This window comes from Oncorhynchus masou, chromosome 3, assembly GCF_036934945.1.
Source record: "Oncorhynchus masou masou isolate Uvic2021 chromosome 3, UVic_Omas_1.1, whole genome shotgun sequence".
Taxonomy (NCBI): Eukaryota; Metazoa; Chordata; class Actinopteri; order Salmoniformes; family Salmonidae; genus Oncorhynchus; species Oncorhynchus masou.
Window position 1 is genome coordinate 430,420 of NC_088214.1, and position 24,847 is coordinate 455,266.

The window sequence follows — 24,847 nt, forward strand, 5'->3', positions numbered from 1 at the left end:
CCCATCCTCCATACTGTCTTCTAGAATCAACACCTCCATTCCTCCATACTGTCTTCTAGAATCAACACCTCCATTCCTCCATACTGTCTTCTAGAATCAATCCTCCACTCCTCCATACTGTCTTCTAGAATCAACCCCTCCACTCCTCCATACTGTCTTCAGAATCGACACCTCCCCTCCTCCATACTGTCTTCTAGAATCAACACCTCCATTCCTCCATACTGTCTTCTAGAATCAACACCTCCACTCCTCCATACTGTCTTCAGAATCAACACCTCCACTCCTCCATACTGTCTTCAGAATCAACAACTCCACTCCTCCATACTGTCTTCAGAATCAACACCTCCACTCCTCCATACTGTCTTCCAGAATCAACACCTCCACTCCTCCATACTGTCTTCTAGAATCAACCTCCTCCTCCACTCCTCCATACTGTCTTCAGAATCAACACCTCCCTCCTCCATACTGTCTTCTAGAATCAACACCTCCATTCCTCCATACTGTCTTCTAGAATCAACACCTCCACTCCTCCATACTGTCTTCTAGAATCAACACCTCCATTCCTCCATACTGTCTTCAGAATTAACCCCTCTACTCCTCCATACTGTCTTCAGAATCAACCCCTCCACTCCTCCATACTCTCTTCAGAATCGACACCTCCACTCCTCCATATTGTCTTCTGGAATCAACCCCTGCACTCCTCCATACTGTCTTGAGAATCAACACCTCCACTGTCCATACTGTTTCCATAATCAACACCTCCACTCCTCCATACTATCATCTAGAATCAACCTCCACCTCCACTGTCCTCCATACTGTCTTCTAGAATCAACTCCTCCCATCCTCCATACTGTCTTCTAGAATCAACACCTCCATTCCTCCATACTGTCTTCTAGAATGAACACCTCCACTCCTCCATACTGTCTTCAGAATTAACCCCTCCACTCCTCCATACTGTCTTCTAGAATCAACCCCTCCACTCCTCCATATTGTCTTCAGAATCGACACCTCCCCTCTTCCATACTGTCTTCTAGAATCAACACCTCCATTCCTCCATACTCTCTTCTAGAATCAACACCTCCACTCCTCCATACTGTCTTCAGAATCAACACCTCCACTCCTCCATACTGTCTTCTAGAATCAACAACTCCACTCCTCCATACTGTCTTCAGAATCAACCCCTCCACTCCTCCATACTGTCTTCAGAATCAACACCTCCACTCCTCCATACTGTCTTCTAGAATCAACACCTCCATTCCTCCATACTGTCTTCAGAATTAACACCTCCACTCATCCATACTGTTTTCCATAATCAACACCTCCACTCCTCCATACTGTCTTCAGAATCAACCCCTCCACTCCTCCATACTCTCTTCAGAATCGACACCTCCACTCCTCCATATTGTCTTCTAGAATCAACCCCTCCACTCCTCCATACTGTCTTGAGAATTAACACCTCCACTCGTCCATACTGTTTTCCATAATCAACACCTCCACTCCTCCAAACTGTCTTCAGAATCAACACATCCACTCCTCCATATTGTCTTCTAGAATCAACCCCTCCACTCCTCCATATTGTCTTCTAGAATCAACAACTCCACTCCTCCATACTGTCTTCAGAATCAACACCTCCACTCCTCCATACTGTCTTCTAGAATCATCACATCCACTCCTCCATACTGTCTTCTAGAATCAACACCTACACTCTTCCATACTGTCTTACATAATCAACACCTCCCCTCCTCCATACTGTTTTCTAGAATCATTACCTCCACTCCTCCATACTATCATCTAGAATCAACCCCACCACTCCTCCACTCCTCCATACTGTCTTCTAGAATCAACTCCTCCCATCCACCATACTGTCTTCTAGAATCAACACCTCCATTCCTCCATACTGTCTTCTAGAATCAACACCTACGCTCTTCCATACTGTCTTACATAATCAACACCTCCCCTCCTCCATACTGTTTTCTAGAATCATTACCTCCACTCCTCCATACTATCATCTAGAATCAACCCCTCCACTCCTCCATACTGTCTTCTAGAATCAACTCCTCCCATCCTCCATACTGTCTTCTAGAATCAACACCTCCACTCCTCCATACTGTCTTCAGAATCAACACCTCCACACCTCCACTCCTCCATACTGTCTTCAGAATCAACACCTCCACTCCTCCATACTGTCTTCAGAATCAACAACTCCACTCCTCCATACTGTCTTCTGAATCAACACCTCCACTCCTCCATACTGCCTTCAGAATCAACAACTCCACTCCTCCATACTGTCTTCTAGAATCATCACCTCCACTCCTCCATACTGTCTTCTAGAATCAACATCTCCACTCCTCCATACTGTCATCTAGAATCAACCCCGCCGGTTCTCCACTCCTCCTTACTGTCTTCTAGAATCAACTCCTCCCCTCCTCCATACTGCCTTCTGGAATCAACACCTCCACTCCTCCATACTGTCTTCAGAATCAACATCTCCACTCTTTCACTCCTCAGTACATTCGAGTCGAATAAAAACCTCCACTCCTCCATACTGTCTTCTAGAACCATCACTTCCACTCATCCACACTGTCTTCCATAATCAATACCTCCACTCCCCCATACTGTCTTCTAGAATCAACACCTCCACACCTCCACTCCTCCATACTGTCTTCTAGAATCAACCCCTCCACTCCTCCATACTGTCTTCAGAATCAACACCTCCACTCCTCCATACTGTCTTCTTGAATCAACACCTCCACTCCTCCATACTGTCTTCTAGAATCAACTTATCCACTCCTCTATACATTCTTCTAGTATCTAGATATCACATAGTTGCTGAGTTACTGAGTGAGGCCCACATGGTAAAGACACACGTTATATGTTACAGAAAGTGTGGGGCTGCATGGTGAGGAAAGCCTGGCAACCTGAATATGTACTCTGTCTCTGTCTTTACTCAGCCTTAGTTTGCAAACACAGGCTGGTTGGTTGATGAGAAGATTACGGAATATTGAATTAGTCATTAAATATTACTGGAGAAGTATACAGACGTGTAGGCTATTATCAATGACAAAACAGTATAGCTACATAGTTTAATTGGGTATAGAAAAGAGATATGTTATTCTGCTTGCCGTCTACTTATGTCTTGGAATTAATATACATTTCATTGAGGAAGAATTAACTCATACTAAAAATTGCATTGGGGAAGAAGGAATGCAGATTTCGACTACATATTGGAAACGACCATCTTTTCAGTTTTGCTTGCTGCATATAGCCGTGTGTTTCTGTGTCTAGGTGGGCTCAGTCTTCTCTCAGCTCTGATGTCACTCACTGCAAGCGCCTTAGGCTTGGAGCGTGCGCCACCGGGGAAGTCTAGTTCATGCGGGGAAATCTGATTGAGAGCGCGTGAAATCGTGATAGCTCGCACTACAAGGGTAAACGGTTATTTTCTGGAAAGGATGGATGATCAAGGTTTGTTGATGGTAAAATATCCTGTTTAACTGTGGACACTTCACTCAGTCAACTTTAAAAGAGGCAGTTATCAAAGGTAAGATTGATGTGAATGATGGGTGTCCTTGAACATTTTTCTGTTTAAAATATTATCTTCAGATATTTATCCTATAGCCTATATTGAAATTGTACAAACACCTCAACATGCAAATGTCATGTTAATTATTGCAACAACGCACCGTTTGAGAGTAACACTAATCGTCAGTGTAACATTCAGTTCGTGTCTCTCCACTGGGCCCAGTTGGTTTCCGCACCATGGCCAGTGCCGGTTCCCGGGACAGTAACGGTGTGGTGCAGATCTTCAAGGAGGACCGGTGCCCATCCGGTAGGCTCGAAGACTGCCTCCTCAACTTCACGTGGCAGCCAGGTTTCCCAGAGCTGTTCAACTACACAGCTAATGGCAGCTGGCTGGGGGACCCGGAGCCCATGTCGCCAATCATCCTTATCATAGCAGCGATGTACTCCATAGTGTTTGTGGTCGGACTGGTTGGAAACTGTCTGGTCATGTTTGTCATCATCAGGTGAGTCTGGGATAATCATGTTCTGACTAGGTTAGTCTACTCCTGTCCCTTGTCTGTATGGTCCATGTGGAGTAAACTAGGGGTTGTAGGCTATGTGATGCATAGATGAAGGCATCACTACTTTAGCAAAGATCCAAGCATGCAGCCTTGGGAGTTTTTTTTTCCCAGCGCTGGACCATGGTTAGGTGTAATCTAGACCGTGGTTAGGTGTAATCTAGACCGTGGTTAGGTGTAATCTAGACCGTGGTTAGGTGTAATCTAGACTGTGGTTAGGTGTAATGTAGACAGTGGTTAGGTGTAATCTAGACCGTGGTTAGGTGTAATCTAGACTGTGGTTAGGTGTAATGTAGACAGTGGTTAGGTGCAATCTAGACTGTGGTTAGGTGTATTCTAGACTGGTTAGGTGTAATCTAGACCATGGTTAGGTGTAATCTAGACTGTGGTTAGGTGTAATCTAGACTGTGGTTAGGTGTAATCTAGACCGTGGTTAGGTGTAATCTAGACTGTGGTTAGGTGTAATCTAGACTGTGGTTAGGTGTAATCTAGACTGTGGTTAGGTGTAATCTAGACCGTGGTTAGGTGTAATCTAGACTGTGGTTAGGTGTAATCTAGACCGTGGTTAGGTGTAATCTGGACTGTGGTTAGGTGTAATCTCTAGGAATCGATCAACTATTGAAACAATTCATAAATAAACGACTAGGACCGTACTATGCTGCATTATTGTGAGGATTATGAGTGTTTGTTCTGGTTTAATTTTCAACTGCTCCAGTGATTCGATGACATGCCAGGGAGTTGTCTGAGTTTTGTGCGCAACACTGAGAAGTTTTTTTTTATTTAATTTTTTTAATTTACCTTTATTTAACCAGGTAGGCTAGTTGAGAACAAGTTCTCATTTGCAACTGCGACCTGGCCAAGATAAAGCATAGCAATGTGAACAGACAACACAGAGTTACACATGGTGTAAACAATTAACAAGTCAATAACACAGTAGAAAAAAAGAGAGTCTATATACATTGTGTGCAAAAGGCATGAGGAGGTAGGCGAATAATTACAATTTTGCAGATTAACACTGGAGTGATAAATGATCAGATGGTCATGTACAGGTAGAGATATTGGTGTGCAAAAGAGCAGAAAAATAAATTAATACAAACAGTATGGGGATGAGGTAGGTGAAATCGGGTGGGTTATTTACCGATAGACTATGTACAGCTGCAGCGATCGGTTAGCTGCTCAGATAGCAGATGTTTGAAGTTGGTGAGGGAGATAAAAGTCTCCAACTTCAGCGATTTTTGCAATTCGTTCCAGTCACAGGCAGCAGAGAACTGGAACGAAAGGCGGCCAAATGAGGTGTTGGCTTTGGGGATGATCAGTGAGATGCACCTGCTGGAGCGCGTGCTACGGGTTGGTGTTGCCATCGTGACCAGTGCACTTTGTGGACGTTCCTTTGTCAAAATACAGATTTAGATTCCGATTAATTTCAAATGTAATAATTGTTCACTGTCAGTATGTGTGCATGTGCATGTGTGGGGTGCGAGCTTGTATGTGTGTGTGAAATGGCTATGATAATGTGGTTCTCTGGATCCTTGATGCCTTTTCTTAGAAAAACCTTTTGCTCGCTTTGAGGACAATACAGTGCCACTGACACGGGCCACTACCAAAACCTGCGGGTTCACTGTAGCCAACGTGATTAAAACATTTAAACGTGTTAACCCTCGCAAGGCTGCAGGCCCAGACGGCATCCCCAGCCGCGCCCTCAGAGCATGCGCAGACCAGCTGGCTGCTGTGTTTACAGACATATTCAATCAGTCCTTATCCCAGTCTGCTGTTTCTTGGGAACAGGAACCCTCTTCTTGGTGGTTCCTGTTCCCAATAAGGCGAAGGTAACTGAGCTAAATGACTATCGCCCTGTAGCACTCACTTCCGTCATCATGAAGTGCTTTGAGAGACTAGTCAAGGGCCATATCACCTCCACCCTACCTGTCACCCTAGACCCACTCCAATTAGTTTACCGCCCTTATAGGTCCCCAGACGATGCAATCGCCATCACACTGCACACTGCCCTAACCCATCTGGACAACAGGAATACATAAGTAAGAAAGCTGTTCATCGATTACAGCTCAGCATTTAACACCATAGTACCCTCCAAACTCGAGGCCCTAGGCTCGAGAGCATCCTGGCGGGCTGTATCACCGCCTGGTACGGCAGCTGCTCCGCCCATAACCGCAAGGCTCTCCAGAGGGTAGTGAGGTCTGCACAACACCACCCGATGTCACAGGAAGGCCAAAAAGATCAAGGACAACAACCACCCGAGCCACTGCCTGTTCACCCCGCTATCATCCAGAGGGCGAGGTCAGTACAGGTGCATCAAAGCGGGGACCGAGACACTGAAAAACAGCTTCTATCTCACCCTAGACCCACTGCAATTTGCATAGCTCAATACAGGACACAATCGCCATCACACTGCACACTGCCCTATCCCATCTTGACAAGAGGAATACCTATGTAAGAATGCTGTTCATTGACTACAGTTCAGCATTTAACACCATAGTACCCTCCAAGCTCATCATTAAGCTCGGGCCCTGGGGTCTGAACTCCAACCTGTGCAACTGGTCCCTGGACTTCCTGATAGGCCGCCCCCAGGTGGTAAAGGTAGCCAACAACACCTCCACTACCTCCCCCCACAAGGGTGTATACTCAGCCCCCTTCTCTACTCCCTGTTTACCCATGACTGCATTGCCACAACTCAATCATCCAGTTTGCAGATGACACAACAATGGCCTGATTACCAACAATGATGAGCCAGACTACAGAGAGGTGGTGAGGGCCCTGTCAGAGTGGTGCTACATAATCTCTCCCTCAACGTCAACAAAACGAAGGAGCTGATCGTGGATTTCAGGAGACAGAGGGATTACAACCCCATCCACATCGACGGGACCGCAGTGGAGAATGTGAAAAGCTTAAAGTTCCTCCATACACATCACTGACAATCTGAAATGGTCCACACAGATAATGTGGTGAAGAAGGCACAATAGCACCTCTTTAACCTCAGGAGGCTGAAGAAATTTGGCTTAGCCCCTTAGACCCTCACAAACTTTTACAGATACACGGTTGAGAGCATCCTGTCGGGCTGTATCACCGCCTGGTACGCCAACTGCACTGTCCGCACCCACAGGGCTCGCCAGAGGTTAGTGCGGTCTGCCCAACGCATCAACAGCGGCACACAACCTGCCCTCCAGTCCGGTGTCATAGGAAGGCCAAGAAGGTCTCTCCAGTGAGTGAGGCTGGTAGCCTATTAGCAGATGCTTTTTTCAAAGCCTATGTCAGACATTCCAGTGAATATAATCAGCTCCAATTAGTGTAATTTCCTCAATATTAGAAGTTGAGAAATAATGTGCATTTGAAATTATTAGAAATAAGATATTCTCCTCTTTTCCGTAGGTATGTAATTAATGTGTTCTGTTGTTGCTAGCGATATTCCTAAAAAACACTATTTTTTCCACTTTTTTATTTTAGTCAAATTTTCGCAGACCCCTGCAGGTTGAATGCCCATGTAATAAAGTCAAATGATCTCTTTCTGACGAGGTATACCACTAATAAGTCCTGTTATCTCTGTCTGACCAGGTATACCACTAAGAAAGTCATACTAAATCTGTCTGACCAGGTAAACCACTAATAAAGAAATATTGTCACGACTCCTACCGAAGGTGGCTCCCCCTCCTGTTCGGGTGGCGCTCGGCGGTCGTCGTCACCGGCCTACTAGCTGCCACTGAAGGTGGCTCCCCCTCCTGTTCGGGTGGCGCTCGGCGGTCGTCGTCACAGCCCTACTAGCTGCCACTGAAGGTGGCTCCCCCTCCTGTTCGGGTGGCGCTCGTCGGTTGTCTTCACCGGCCTACTAGCTGCCACTGAAGGTGGCTCCCCTTCCTGTTCGGGTGGCGCTCGGCGGTCGTCGTCACCGCCCTACTAGCTGCCACTGAAGGTGGCTCCCCCTCCTGTTCGGGTGGCGCTCGGCGGTCGTAGTCACCGGCCTACTAGCTGCCACTGATCCCTTTTCCCCCTTTCTGTTTATTGGTTGCACCTGTGTTTAGTTTAGGCTGATTGGTTGGGCTTTATTTACCAGCCGGTCTGCCTGCTGGTTGTGCAGGATAATTTCAGTGTACATGTTGTACGCGGCTGTAGATCACGGTTGTCTGTGTGTTTGGATTTTTGCTGGACTGTTTAAGTCCCCCGTGTTTGGGGCATTTATTTGGGTTGGTGTCTGTTCACCGTTGTGGTGCATTAAAAAGTAGCGCTACCCTGAACTCTCTGCTTCCTGCGCCTGACTTCTTCCCCACTACACCCCGGGTGTTACAAATATGATCTATTTCTGACCAGGTATACCACTAATAAAGTCCTATTATCTATGTCTGGTCAGGTATATGACTAATACAGTCCTATTATCTCTGTCTGGTCAGGTATGTGACTAATACAGTCCTATTATCTCTGTCTGGTCAGGTATACCACGAATACAGTCCTATTATCTCTGTCTGGTCAGGTATATGACTAATACTGTCCTATTATCTCTGTCTGGTCAGGTATATGACTAATACAGTCCTATTATCTCTGTCTGGTCAGGTATATGACTAATACAGTCCTATTATCTCTGTCTGGTCAGGTATACCACTAATAAAGTCCTATTATCTCTGTCTGGTCAGGTATATGACTAATACAGTCCTATTATCTCTGTCTGGTCAGGTATGTGACTAATACAGTCCTATTATCTCTGTCTGGTCAGGTATACCACGAATACAGTCCTATTATCTCTGTCTGGTCAGGTATATGACTAATAAAGTCCTATGATCTCTGTTTGGTCAGGTATACCACTAATACAGTCCTATTATCTCTGTCTGGTCAGGTATATGACTCATACAGTCCTTTTATCTCTGTCTGGTCAGGTATATGACTAATACAGTCCTATTATCTCTGTCTGGTCAGGTATATGACTAATACTGTCCTATTATCTCTGTCTGGTCAGTTATACCACTAATACAGTCCTATTATCTCTGTCTGGTCAGGTATATGACTAATACAGTCCTATTATCTCTGTCTGGTCAGGTATATGACTAATAAAGTCCTATTATCTCTGTCTGGTCAGGTATATGACTAATACAGTCCTATTATCTCTGTCTGGTCAGGTATATGGCTAATAAATTCCTATTATCTCTGTCTGGTCAGGTATGACTAATACAGTCCTATTATCTCTGTCTGGTCAGGTATATGACTAATACAGTCCTATTATCTCTGTCTGGTCAGGTATACCACTAATAAAGTCCTATTATCTCTGTCTGGTCAGGTATACCACTAATAAAGTCCTATTATCTCTGTCTGAACAGGTATATGACTAATACAGTCTTATTATCTCTGTCTGGTCAGGTATATGGCTAATAAAGTCCTATTATCTCTGTCTGGTCAGGTATACCACTAATACAGTCCTATTATCTCTGTCTGGTCAGGTATACCACTAATACAGTCCTATTATCTCTGTCTGGTCAGGTATATGACTAATAAAGTCCTATTATCTCTGTCTGAACAGGTATATGACTAATACAGTCCTATTATCTCTGTCTGGTCAGGTATATGACTAATACAGTCCTATTATCTCTGTCTGGTCAGGTAAACCACTAATACAGTCCTATTATCTCTGTCTGGTCAGGTATATGACTAATACAGTCCTATTATCTCTGTCTGGTCAGGTATATGGCTAATAAAGTCCTATTATCTCTGTCTGGTCAGGTATATGACTAATACAGTCCTATTATCTCTGTCTGGTCAGGTATATGGCTAATAAAGTCCTATTATCTCTGTCTGGTCAGGTATGACTAATACAGTCCTATTATCTCTGTCTGGTCAGGTATATGGCTAATACAGTCCTATTATCTCTGTCTGGTCAGGTATATGACTAATACAGTCCTATTATCTCTGTCTGGTCAGGTATATGACTAATACAGTCTTATTATCTCTGTCTGGTCAGGTATATGGCTAATAAAGTCCTATTATCTCTGTCTGGTCAGGTATACCACTAATAAAGTCCTATTATCTCTGTCTGAACAGGTATATGACTAATACAGTCTTATTATCTCTGTCTGGTCAGGTATATGGCTAATAAAGTCCTATTATCTCTGTCTGGTCAGGTATATGGCTAATACAGTCCTATTATCTCTGTCTGGTCAGGTATATGACTAATACAGTCCTATTATCTCTGTCTGGTCAGGTAAACCACTAATACAGTCCTATTATCTCTGTCTGGTCAGGTATATGACTAATACAGTCCTATTATCTCTGTCTGGTCAGGTATATGGCTAATAAAGTCCTATTATCTCTGTCTGGTCAGGTATATGGCTAATAAAGTCCTATTATCTCTGTCTGGTTAGGTATATGGCTAATAAAGTCCTATTATCTCTGTCTGGTCAGGTATATGGCTAATAAAGTCCTATTATCTCTGTCTGGTCAGGTATATGACTAATACAGTCCTATTATCTATGTCTTTCCAGGTACACTAAGATGAATACAGCCACTAACATCTACATCTTTAATCTGGCTGTAGGCGACGCCCTAGTGACCACCACAATGCCTTTCCAGAGTACTGACTACCTGATCAACTCCTGGCCCTTCGGAGAGGTAACCCTAACCCCTGACCTCTAACCCCTAACCCTTCCAGAGTACTGATTACCTGATCAACTACTGGCCCATCGGAGAGGTAACCCTAACCTCTAACCCCTAACCTCTAACCCCTAACCCTTCCAGAGTACTGACTACCTTTTCAACTTCTGGCCCGTCGGAGAGGTAACCCCTAACCTCTAACCCCTAACCCTTCCAGAGTACTGACTACTTGATCAACTACTGGCCCTTCGGAGAGGTAACCCCTAACCCCTAACCCTTCCAGAGTACTGACTACCTGATCAACTCCTGGCCCTTCGGAGAGGTAACCCTAACCCCTAACCCTTCCAGAGTACTGACTACCTGATCAACTCCTGGCCCTTCGGAGAGGTAACCCTAACCCCTGACCTCTAACCCCTAACCCTTCCAGAGTACTGACTACCTGATCAACTACTGGCCCTTCGGAGAGGTAACCCCTAACCCCTAACCCTTCCAGAGTACTGACTACCTGATCAACTCCTGGCCCATCGGAGAGGTAACCCTAACCCCTGACCTCTAACCCCTAACCCTTCCAGAGTACTGACTACCTGCTAAACTCCTGGCCCTTTGGAGAGGTAACCCCTAACCCTTCCAGTGTACTGACTACCTGCTGAACTCTTGGCCCGTCAGAGAGGTAACCCTAACCCCTAACCCTTCCAGAGTACTGACTACCTGCTGAACTCTTGGCCCGTCGGAGAGGTAACCCTAACCCCTAACCCTTCCAGAGTACTGACTACCTGCTGAACTCTTGGCCCGTCGAAGAGGTAATCCCTAACCTCTAACCCCTAACCCTTCCAGAGTACTGACTACCTGCTCAACTCTTGGCCTGTCGGAGAGATGGCAGATTACTGTACCGCAGTAGCATAATGTTTGGCAGATTACTGTACCTCATTAGCATAATGTTTGGCAGATTATTGTACCTCAGTAGCATAATGTTTGTCAGATTACTGTACCTCAGTAGCATAATGTTTGGCAGATTATTGTACCTCAGTAGCATAATGTTTGTCCGATTATTGTACCTCAGTAGCATAATGTTTGTCAGATTACTGTACCTCAGTAGCATAATGTTTGGCAGATTACTGTACCTCAGTAGCATAATGTTTGGCAGATTACTGTACCTCAGTAGCATAATGTTTGTCAGATTATTGTACCTCAGTAGCATAATGTTTGTCAGATTACTGTACCTCAGTAGCATAATGTTTGGCAGATTACTGTACCTCAGTAGCATAATGTTTGGCAGATTAGTGTACCTCATTAGCATAATGTTTGTCAGATTATTGTACCTCATTAGCATAATGTTTGTCAGATTACTGTACCTCAGTAGCATAATGTTTGTCAGATTACTGTACCTCAGTAGCATAATGTTTGGCAGATTACTGTACCTCAGTAGCATAATGTTTGGCAGATTAGTGTACCTCATTAGCATAATGTTTGTCAGATTATTGTACCTCATTAGCATAATGTTTGTCAGATTACTGTACCTCAGTAGCATAATGTTTGGCAGATTACTGTACCTCATTAGCATAATGTTTGTCAGATTATTGTACCTCAGTAGCATAATGTTTGTCAGATTACTGTACCTCAGTAGCATAATGTTTGGCAGATTACTGTACCTCATTAGCATAATGTTTGTCAGATTATTGTACCTCATTAGCATAACGTTTGTCCGATTATTGTACCTCATTAGCATAATGTTTGTCAGATTACTGTACCTCATTAGCATAATGTTTGGCAGATTACTGTACCTGAGTAGCATAATGTTTGTCAGATTATTGTACCTCAGTAGCATAATGTTTGGCAGATTATTGTACCTCAGTAGCATAATGTTTGTCAGATTACTGTACCTCAGTAGCATAATGTTTGGCAGATTACTGTACCTCAGTAGCATAATGTTTGGCAGATTACTGTACCTCATTAGCATAATGTTTGTCAGATTATTGTACCTCAGTAGCATAATGTTTGTCAGATTACTGTACATCAGTAGCATAATGTTTGTCAGATTACTGTACCTCATTAGCATAATGTTTGTCAGATTACTGTACCTCAGTAGCATAATGTTTGGCAGATTACTGTACCTCAGTAGCATAATGTTTGTCAGATTACTGTACCTCAGTAGCATAATGTTTGTCAGATTATTGTACCTCAGTAGCATAATGTTTGGCAGATTACTGTACCTGAGTAGCATAATGTTTGGCAGATTACTGTACCTCAGTAGCATAATGTTTGTCAGATTACTGTACCTCAGTAGCATAATGTTTGGCAGATTACTGTACCTCATTAGCATAATGTTTGTCAGATTATTGTACCTCATTAGCATAATGTTTGTCCGATTATTGTACCTCATTAGCATAATGTTTGTCAGATTACTGTACCTCATTAGCATAATGTTTGGCAGATTACTGTACCTGAGTAGCATAATGTTTGTCAGATTATTGTACCTCAGTAGCATAATGTTTGGCAGATTATTGTACCTCAGTAGCATAATGTTTGTCAGATTACTGTACCTCAGTAGCATAATGTTTGGCAGATTACTGTACCTCAGTAGCATAATGTTTGGCAGATTACTGTACCTCATTAGCATAATGTTTGTCAGATTATTGTACCTCAGTAGCATAATGTTTGGCAGATTACTGTACCTCATTAGCATAATGTTTGGCAGATTACTGTACCTCAGTAGCATAATGTTTGTCAGATTACTGTACATTTACATTTTTTTACATTTAAGTCATTTAGCAGACGCTCTTATCCAGAGCGACTTACAAATTGGTGAATTCACCTTCTGACATCCAGTGGAACAGCCACTTTACAATAGTGCATCTAAATCATTAAGGGGGGGGGTGGTGAGAAGGATTACTTATCCTATCCTAGGTATTCCTTGAAGAGGTGGGGTTTCAGGTGTCTCCGGAAGGTGGTGATTGACTCCGCTGTCCTGGCGTCGTGAGGGAGTTTGTTCCACCATTGGGGGCCAGAGCAGCGAACAGTTTTGACTGGGCTGAGCGGGAACTGTACTTCCTCAATGGTAGGGAGTAGCGAGCAGGCCAGAGGTGGATGAACGCAGTGCCCTTGCTTGGGTGTAGGGCCTGATCAGAGCCTGGAGGTACTGCGGTGCCGTTCCCCTCACAGCTAATGTTAGGCAAGCACCATGGTACCTCAGTAGCATAATGTTTGGCAGATTACTGTACCTCATTAGCATAATGTTTGTCAGATTATTGTACCTCATTAGCATCATGTTTGTCCGATTATTGTACCTCATTAGCATAATGTTTGTGAGATTACTGTACCTCATTAGCATAATGTTTGGCAGATTACTGTACCTGAGTAGCATAATGTTTGTCAGATTATTGTACCTCAGTAGCATAATGTTTGGCAGATTATTGTACCTCAGTAGCATAATGTTTGTCAGATTACTGTACCTCAGTAGCATAATGTTTGGCAGATTACTGTACCTCAGTAGCATAATGTTTGGCAGATTACTGTACCTCATTAGCATAATGTTTGTCAGATTATTGTACCTCAGTAGCATAATGTTTGGCAGATTACTGTACCTCAGTAGCATAATGTTTGGCAGATTACTGTACCTCAGTAGCATAATGTTTGGCAGATTACTGTACCTCAGTAGCATAATGTTTGTCAGATTACTGTACCTCAGTAGCATAATGTTTGTCAGATTACTGTACCTCAGTAGCATAATGTTTGTCAGATTGCTGTACCTCAGTAGCTTGATGTTTGGCAGATTACTGTACCTCAGTAGCATAATGTTTGTCAGATTACTGTACCTCAGTAGCATAATGTTTGGCAGATTACTGTACCTCATTAGCATAATGTTTGGCAGATTACTGTACCTCAGTAGCATAATGTTTGGCAGATTACTGTACCTCAGTAGCATAATGTTTGTCAGATTACTGTACCTCAGTAGCATAATGTTTGTCAGATTATTGTACCTCAGTAGCATAATGTTTGTCAGATTACTGTACCTCAGTAGCATAATGTTTGGCAGATTACTGTACCTCAGTAGCATAATGTTTGTCAGATTACTGTACCTCATTAGCATAATGTTTGTCAGATTACTGTACCTCAGTAGCATAATGTTTGGCAGATTACTGTACCTCAGTAGCATAATGTTTGTCAGATTACTGTACCTCAGTAGCATAATGTTTCAGATTATTGTACCTCAGATTGTTTGTACCTCAGTAGCATAATGTTTGTCAGATTACTGTACCTCAGTAGCATAATGTTTGGCAGATTACTGTACCTCAGTAGCATAATGTTTGTCAGATTACTGTACCTCATTAGCATAATGTTTGTCAGATTATTGTACCTCAGTAGCATAATGTTTGTCAGATTACTGTACATCAGTAGCATAATGTTTGTCAGATTACTGTACCTGAGTAGCATAATGTTTGTCAGATTACTGTACCTGAGTAGCATAATGTTTGTCAGATTATTGTACCTCAGTAGCATAATGTTTGTCAGATTATTGTACCTCAGTAGCATAATGTTTGTCAGATTACTGTACCTCAGTAGCATAATGTTTGTCAGATTACTGTACCTGATTAGCATAATGTTTGTCAGATTACTGTACCTCATTAGCATAATGCTTGTCAGATTACGGTACCTCATTAGCATAATGTTTGTCAGATTATTGTACCTCAGTAGCATAATGTTTGGCAGATTACTGTACCTCATTAGCATAATGTTTGTCAGATTACTGTACCTCATTAGCATAATGTTTGTCAGATTACTGTACCTCAGTAGCATAATGTTTGTCAGATTACTGTACCTCAGTAGCATAATGTTTGTCAGATTACTGTACCTCAGTAGCATAATGTTTGGCAGATTACTGTACCTCAGTAGCATAATGTTTGTCAGATTACTGTACCTCATTAGCATAATGTTTGGCAGATTACTGTACCTCAGTAGCATAATGTTTGTCAGATTACTGTACCCAGTAGCATAATGTTTGGCAGATTACTGTACCTCAGTAGCATAATGTTTGGCAGATTACTGTACCTCATTAGCATAATGTTTGGCAGATTACTGTACCTCAGTAGCATAATGTTTGGCAGATTACTGTACCTCAGTAGCATAATGTTTGTCAGATTACTGTACCTCAGTAGCATAATGTTTGTCAGATTATTGTACCTCAGTAGCATAATGTTTGTCAGATTACTGTACCTCAGTAGCATAATGTTTGGCAGATTACTGTACCTCAGTAGCATAATGTTTGGCAGATTACTGTACCTCATTAGCATAATGTTTGTCAGATTACTGTACCTCAGTAGCATAATGTTTGTCAGATTACTGTACCGCAGTAGCATAATGTTTGGCAGATTACTGTACCTCAGTAGCATAATGTTTGTCAGATTACTGTACCTCATTAGCATAATGTTTGGCAGATTACTGTACCTCAGTAGCACAATGTTTGTCAGATTACTGTACCTCAGTAGCATAATGTTTGTCAGATTATTGTACCTCATTAGCATAATGTTTGGCAGATTACTGTACCTCAGTAGCATAATGTTTGTCAGATTACTGTACCTCAGTAGCATAATGTTTGTCAGATTACTGTACCTCAGTAGCATAATGTTTGGCAGATTACTGTACCTCAGTAGCATAATGTTTGGCAGATTACTGTACCTCAGTAGCATAATGTTTGTCAGATTGCTGTACCTCAGTAGCTTAATGTTTGGCAGATTACTGTACCTGAGTAGCATAATGTTTGGCAGATTACTGTACCTCAGAAGCATAATGTTTGTCAGATTACTGTACCTCATTAGCATAATGTTTGGCAGATTACTGTACCTCATTAGCATAATGTTTGTCAGATTATTGTACCTCAGTAGCATAATGTTTGGCAGATTACTGTACCTCAGTAGCATAATGTTTGGCAGATTACTGTACCTCAGTAGCATAATGTTTGTCAGATTGCTGTACCTCATTAGCATAATGTTTGGCAGATTACTGTACCTCATTAGCATAATGTTTGGCAGATTACTGTACCTCAGTAGCATAATGTTTGTCAGATTATTGTACCTCAGTAGCATAATGTTTGTCATATTACTGTACCTCATTAGCATAATGTTTGTCAGATTACTGTACCTCAGTAGCATAATGTTTGTCAGATTATTGTACCTCAGTAGCATAATGTTTGTCAGATTACTGTACCTCAGTAGCTTAATGTTTGGCAGATTACTGTACCTCAGTAGCATGATGTTTGTCAGATTACTGTACCTCATTAGCATAATGTTTGTCAGATTACTGTACCTCATTAGCATAATGTTTGTCAGATTACTGTACCTCAGTAGCATAATGTTTGGCAGATTACTGTACCTCAGTAGCATAATGTTTGTCAGATTACTGTACCTGAGTAGCATAATGTTTGTCAGATTACTGTACCTCATTAGCATAATGTTTGTCAGATTGCTGTAACTCAGTAGCATAATGTTTGTCAGATTGCTGTAACTCAGTAGCATAATGTTTGGCAGATTACTGTACCTCAGTAGCATAATGTTTGGCAGATTACTGTACCTCAGTAGCATAATGTTTGCCAGATTATTGTAACTCAGTAGCATAATGTTTGTCAGATTACTGTACCTCATTAGCATAATGTTTGTCAGATTACTGTACCTCAGTAGCATAATGTTTGTCAGATTATTGTACCTCAGTAGCATAATGTTTGTCAGATTACTGTACCTCAGTAGCATAATGTTTGGCAGATTACTGTACCTCAGTAGCATAATGTTTGTCAGATTACTGTACCTCATTAGCATAATGTTTGTCAGATTACTGTACCTCAGTAGCATAATGTTTGTCAGATTACTGTACCTCAGTAGCATAATGTTTGTCAGATTACTGTACCTGAGTAGCATAATGTTTGTCAGATTACTGTACCTCAGTAGCATAATGTTTGTCAGATTATTGTACCTCAGTAGCATAATGTTTGTCAGATTACTGTACCTGAGTAGCATAATGTTTGGCAGATTACTGTACCTCAGTAGCATAATGTTTGTCAGATTACTGTACCTCAATAGCATAATGTTTGGCAGATTACTGTACCTCATTAGCATAATGTTTGGCAGATTACTGTACCTCATTAGCATAATGTTTGTCAGATTACTGTACCTCATTAGCATAATGTTTGTCAGATTACTGTACCTCAGTAGCATAATGTTTGGCAGATTACTGTACCTCATTAGCATAATGTTTGGCAGATTACTGTACCTCATTAGCATAATGTTTGGCAGATTACTGTACCTCAGTAGCATAATGTTTGGCAGATTACTGTACCTCAGTAGCATAATGTTTGGCAGATTACTGTACCTCAGTAGCATAATGTTTGGCAGATTACTGTACCTCAGTAGCATAATGTTTGGCAGATTACTGTACCTCATTAGCATAATGTTTGTCAGATTACTGTACCTCAGTAGCATAATGTTTGTCAGATTACTGTACCTCAGTAGCATAATGTTTGTCAGATTACTGTACCTCATTAGCATAATGTTTGTCAGATTACTGTACCTCAGTAGCATAATGTTTGTCAGATTACTGTACCTCAGTAGCATAATGTTTGGCAGATTACTGTACCTCATTAGCATAATGTTTGTCAGATTACTGTACCTCATTAGCATAATGTTTGTCAGATTACTGTACCTCAGTAGCATAATGTTTGGCAGATTACTGTACCTCAGTAGCATAATGTTTGTCAGATTACTGTACCTGAGTAGCATAATGTTTGTCAGATTACTGTACCTGAGTAGCATAATGTTTGTCAGATTACTGTACCTCATTAGCATAATGTTTGTCAGATTGCTGTAACTCAGTAACTTAATGTTTGGCAGGTTACTGTACCTCAGTAGCATAATGTTTGGCAGATTACTGTACCTCAGTAGCATAATGTTTGCCAGATTATTGTAACTCAGTAGCATAATGTTTGTCAGATTACTGTACCTCATTAGCATAATGTTTGTCAGATTACTGTACCTCAGTAGCATAATGTTTGTCAGATTATTGTACCTCAGTAGCATAATGTTTGTCAGATTACTGTACCTCAGTAGCTTAATGTTTGTCAGATTACTGTACCTCAGTAGCATAATGTTTGTCAGATTACTGTACCTCATTAGCATAATGTTTGTCAGATTACTGTACCTCAGTAGCATAATGTTTGTCAGATTACTGTACCTCAGTAGCATAATGTTTGTCAGATTACTGTACCTCAGTAGCATAATGTTTGTCAGATTACTGTACCTCAGTAGCATAATGTTTGTCAGATTATTGTACCTCAGTAGCATAATGTTTGTCAGATTACTGTACCTGAGTAGCATAATGTTTGGCAGATTACTGTACCTCAGTAGCATAATGTTTGTCAGATTACTGTACCTCAATAGCATAATGTTTGGCAGATTACTGTACCTCATTAGCATAATGTTTGGCAGATTACTGTACCTCAGTAGCATAATGTTTGTCAGATTACTGTACCTCAGTAGCATAATGTTTGTCAGATTACTGTACCTCAGTAGCATAATGTTTGGCAGATTACTGTACCTCATTAGCATAATGTTTGGCAGATTACTGTACCTCATTAGCATAATGTTTGGCAGATTACTGTACCTCAGTAGCATAATGTTTGGCAGATTACTGTACCTCAGTAGCATAATGTTTGGCAGATTACTGTACCTCAGTAGCATAATGTTTGGCAGATTACTGTACCTCAGTAGCATAATGTTTGGCAGATTACTGTACCTCATTAGCATAATGTTTGTCAGATTACTGTACCTCAGTAGCATAATGTTTGTCAGATTACTGTACCTCAGTAGCATAATGTTTGTCAGATTACTGTACCTCATTAGCATAATGTTTGTCAGATTACTGTACCTCAGATAGCATAATGTTTGTCAGATTACTGTACCTCAGTAGCATAATGTTTGGCAGATTACTGTACCTCATTAGCATAATGTTTGTCAGATTACTGTACCTCATTAGCATAATGTTTGTCAGATTACTGTACCTCAGTAGCATAATGTTTGTCAGATTACTGTACCTCAGTAGCATAATGTTTGATTTTGTCAGTAGATAACTGTACCTGAGTAGCATAATGTTTGTCAGATTACTGTACCTCAGTAGCATAATGTTTGTCAGATTACTGTACCTCAGTAGCATAATGTTTGGCAGATTACTGTACCTCAGTAGCATAATGTTTGTCAGATTACTGTACCTCAGTAGCATAATGTTTGTCAGATTACTGTACCTCATTAGCATAATGTTTGTCAGATTACTGTACCTCAGTAGCATAATGTTTGGCAGATTACTGTACCTCAGTAGCATAATGTTTGTCAGATTACTGTACCTCATTAGCATAATGTTTGTCAGATTACTGTACCTCAGTAGCATAATGTTTGGCAGATTACTGTACCTCAGTAGCATAATGTTTGTCAGATTACTGTACCTCATTAGCATAATGTTTGTCAGATTACTGTACCTCATTAGCATAATGTTTGTCAGATTACTGTACCTCAGTAGCATAATGTTTGGCAGATTACTGTACCTCAGTAGCATAATGTTTGTCAGATTACTGTACCTCAGTAGCATAATGTTTGGCAGATTACTGTACCTCAGTAGCATAATGTTTGTCAGATTACTGTACCTCATTAGCATAATGTTTGTCAGATTACTGTACCTCAGTAGCATAATGTTTGTCAGATTACTGTACCTCAGTAGCATAATGTTTGTCAGATTACTGTACCTCAGTAGCATAATGTTTGTCAGATTGCTGTACCTCAGTAGCTTGATGTTTGGCAGATTACTGTACCTCAGTAGCATAATGTTTGTCAGATTACTGTACCTCAGTAGCATAATGTTTGTCAGATTACTGTACCTCAGTAGCATAATGTTTGTCAGATTGCTGTACCTCAGTAGCTTGATGTTTGTCAGATTACTGTACCTCAGTAGCATAATGTTTGTCAGATTACTGTACCTCAGTAGCATAATGTTTGTCAGATTACTGTACCTCAGTAGCATAATGTTTGTCAGATTACTGTACCTCAGTAGCATAATGTTTGTCAGATTACTGTACCTCATTAGCATAATGTTTGTCAGATTACTGTACCTCATTAGCATAATGTTTGTCAGATTACTGTACCTCAGTAGCATAATGTTTGGCAGATTACTGTACCTCAGTAGCATAATGTTTGGCAGATTACTGTACCTGAGTAGCATAATGTTTGTCAGATTACTGTACCTCATTAGCTTGATGTTTGTCAGATTACTGTACCTCAGTAGCATAATGTTTGCAGATTACTGTACCTCAGTAGCATAATGTTTGTCAGATTACTGTACCTCAGTAGCATAATGTTTGGCAGATTACTGTACATCAGTAGCATAATGTTTGTCAGATTACTGTACCTCAGTAGCATAATGATTGTCAGATTACTGTACCTCAGTAGCATAATGTTTGTCAGATTACTGTACCTCATTAGCATAATGTTTGTCAGATTACTGTACCTCATTAGCATAATGTTTGTCAGATTACTGTACCTCAGTAGCATAATGTTTGGCAGATTACTGTACCTCAGTAGCATAATGTTTGTCAGACCTCAGTAGCATAATGTTTGGCAGATTACTGTACCTGAGTAGCATAATGTTTGTCAGATTACTGTACCTCAGTAGCATAATGTTTGTCAGATTACTGTACCTCAGTAGCATAATGTTTGGCAGATTACTGTACCTCAGTAGCATAATGTTTGTCAGATTACTGTACCTCAGTAGCATAATGTTTGTCAGATTACTGTACCTCAGTAGCATAATGTTTGTCAGATTACTGTACCTCAGTAGCATAATGTTTGGCAGATTACTGTACCTGAGTAGCATAATGTTTGGCAGATTACTGTACCTCATTAGCATAATGTTTGTCAGATTACTGTACCTCAGTAGCATAATGTTTGGCAGATTACTGTACCTCAGTAGCATAATGTTTGTCAGATTACTGTACCTCAGTAGCATAATGTTTGGCAGATTACTGTACCTCATTAGCATAATGTTTGTCAGATTACTGTACCTCAGTAGCATAATGTTTGGCAGATTACTGTACCTCAGTAGCATAATGTTTGTCAGATTACTGTACCTCATTAGCATAATGTTTGTCAGATTACTGTACCTCATTAGCATAATGTTTGTCAGATTACTGTACCTCAGTAGCATAATGTTTGGCAGATTACTGTACCTCAGTAGCATAATGTTTGTCAGATTACTGTACCTGAGTAGCATAATGTTTGGCAGATTACTGTACCTCAGTAGCATAATGTTTGTCAGATTACTGTACCTCATTAGCATAATGTTTGTCAGATTACTGTACCTCAGTAGCATAATGTTTGTCAGATTACTGTACCTCAGTAGCATAATGTTTGTCAGATTACTGTACCTCAGTAGCATAATGTTTGTCAGATTGCTGTACCTCAGTAGCTTAATGTTTGGCAGATTACTGTACCTCAGTAGCATAATGTTTGTCAGATTACTGTACCTCAGTAGCATAATGTTTGTCAGATTACTGTACCTCATTAGCATAATGTTTGTCAGATTACTGTACCTCAGTAGCTTGATGTTTGTCAGATTACTGTACCTCAGTAGCATAATGTTTGTCAGATTATTGTACCTCAGTAGCATAATGTTTGTCAGATTACTATACCTCAGTAGCATAATGTTTGTCAGATTACTGTACCTCATTAGCATAATGTTTGTCAGATTATTGTACCTCAGTAGCATAATGTTTGTCAGATTACTGTACCTCATTAGCATAATGTTTGTCAGATTACTGTACCTCAGTAGCATAATGTTTGGCAGATTACTGTACCTCAGTAGCATAATGTTTGGCAGATTACTGTACCTGAGTAGCATAATGTTTGTCAGATTACTGTACCTCATTAGCATAATGTTTGTCAGATTACTGTACCTCAGTAGCATAATGTTTGGCAGATTACTGTACCTCAGTAGCATAATGTTTGTCAGATTACTGTACCGCAGTAGCATAATATTTGGCAGATTACTGTACATCAGTAGCATAATGTTTCGCAGATTACTGTACCTCAGTAGCATAATGATATTCAGATTACTGTACCTCAGTAGCATAATGTTTGTCAGATTACTGTACCTCATTAGCATAATGTTTGTCAGATTACTGAACCTCATTAGCATAATGTTTGTCAGATTACTGTACCTCAGTAGCATAATGTTTGGCAGATTACTGTACCTCAGTAGCATAATGTTTGTCAGATTACTGTACCTGAGTAGCATAATGTTTGTCAGATTACTGTACCTCAGTAGCATAATGTTTGTCAGATTACTGTACCTCAGTAGCATAATGTTTGGCAGATTACTGTACCTCAGTAGCATAATGTTTGTCAGATTACTGTACCTCAGTAGCATAATGTTTGTCAGATTACTGTACCTCAGTAGCATAATGTTTGTCAGATTACTGTACCTCAGTAGCATAATGTTTGGCAGATTACTGTACCTCAGTAGCATAATGTTTGGCAGATTACTGTACCTCATTAGCATAATGTTTGTCAGATTACTGTACCTCAGTAGCATAATGTTTGGCAGATTACTGTACCTCAGTAGCATAATGTTTGTCAGATTACTGTACCTCAGTAGCATAATGTTTGGCAGATTACTGTACATCAGTAGCATAATGTTTGTCAGATTACTGTACCTCAGTAGCATAATGTTTGTCAGATTACTGTACCTCAGTAGCATAATGTTTGTCAGATTACTGTACCTCATTAGCATAATGTTTGTCAGATTACTGTACCTCATTAGCATAATGTTTGTCAGATTACTGTACCTCAGTAGCATAATGTTTGGCAGATTACTGTACCTCAGTAGCATAATGTTTGTCAGATTACTGTACCTCAGTAGCATAATGTTTGTCAGATTACTGTACCTCAGTAGCATAATGTTTGTCAGATTACTGTACCTCAGTAGCATAATGTTTGTCAGATTACTGTACCTCAGTAGCATAATGTTTGGCAGATTACTGTACCTCAGTAGCATAATGTTTGGCAGATTACTGTACCTCATTAGCATAATGTTTGGCAGATTACTGTACCTCATTAGCATAATGTTTGTCAGATTACTGTACAGTAGCAGTAGCATAATGTTTGGCAGATTACTGTACCTCAGTAGCATAATGTTTGGCAGATTACTGTACCTCAGTAGCATAATGTTTGGCAGATTGCTGTACCTAAGTAGCATAATGTTTGTCAGATTACTGTACCTCAGTAGCATAATGTTTGTCAGATTACTGTACCTCAGTAGCATAATGTTTGGCAGATTACTGTACCTCAGTAGCATAATGTTTGGCAGATTACTGTACCTCATTAGCATAATGTTTGGCAGATTACTGTACCTCATTAGCATAATGTTTGTCAGATTACTGTACCGCAGTAGCATAATGTTTGGCAGATTACTGTACCTCAGTAGCATAATGTTTGGCAGATTACTGTACCTCAGTAGCATAATGTTTGGCAGATTACTGTACCTCAGTAGCATAATGTTTGTCAGATTACTGTACCTCAGTAGCATAATGTTTGTCAGATTGCTGTACCTCAGTAGCTTGATGTTTGGCAGATTACTGTACCTCAGTAGCATAATGTTTGTCAGATTACTGTACCTCAGTAGCATAATGTTTGTCAGATTATTGTACCTCAGTAGCATAATGTTTGTCAGATTACTGTACCTCATTAGCATAATGTTTGTCAGATTACTGTACATCAGTAGCATAATGTTTGGCAGATTACTGTACCTCAGTAGCATAATGTTTGGCAGATTACTGTACCTCAGTAGCATAATGTTTGTCAGATTACTGTACCTCAGTAGCATAATGTTTGTCAGATTACTGTACCTCAGTAGCATAATGTTTGTCAGATTACTGTACCTCAGTAGCATAATGTTTGGCAGATTACTGTACCTCAGTAGCATAATGTTTGGCAGATTACTGTACCTCATTAGCATAATGTTTGGCAGATTACTGTACCTCATTAGCATAATGTTTGTCAGATTACTGTACCTCAGTAGCATAATGTTTGTCAGATTACTGTACCTCAGTAGCATAATGTTTGGCAGATTACTGTACCTCAGTAGCATAATGTTTGGCAGATTACTGT

At 40.8% G+C, this 24,847-nt stretch overlaps 1 protein-coding gene across 1 annotated transcript in view; it reads left to right on the plus strand.

Annotated features, from left to right (window-relative positions):
• The first annotated feature begins 3,756 nt into the window (after positions 1–3,756).
• Positions 3,757–24,847, plus strand: part of oprk1 (opioid receptor, kappa 1) — a 39,778-nt gene continuing 18,687 nt past the window's right edge. Inside the window, exons 1-2 of the mRNA XM_064943683.1 lie at positions 3,757–4,022; positions 10,550–10,676. Of these exons, the coding sequence (XP_064799755.1) occupies positions 3,757–4,022; positions 10,550–10,676 (393 nt within the window). The remainder of the gene's footprint in view (positions 4,023–10,549; positions 10,677–24,847) is intronic.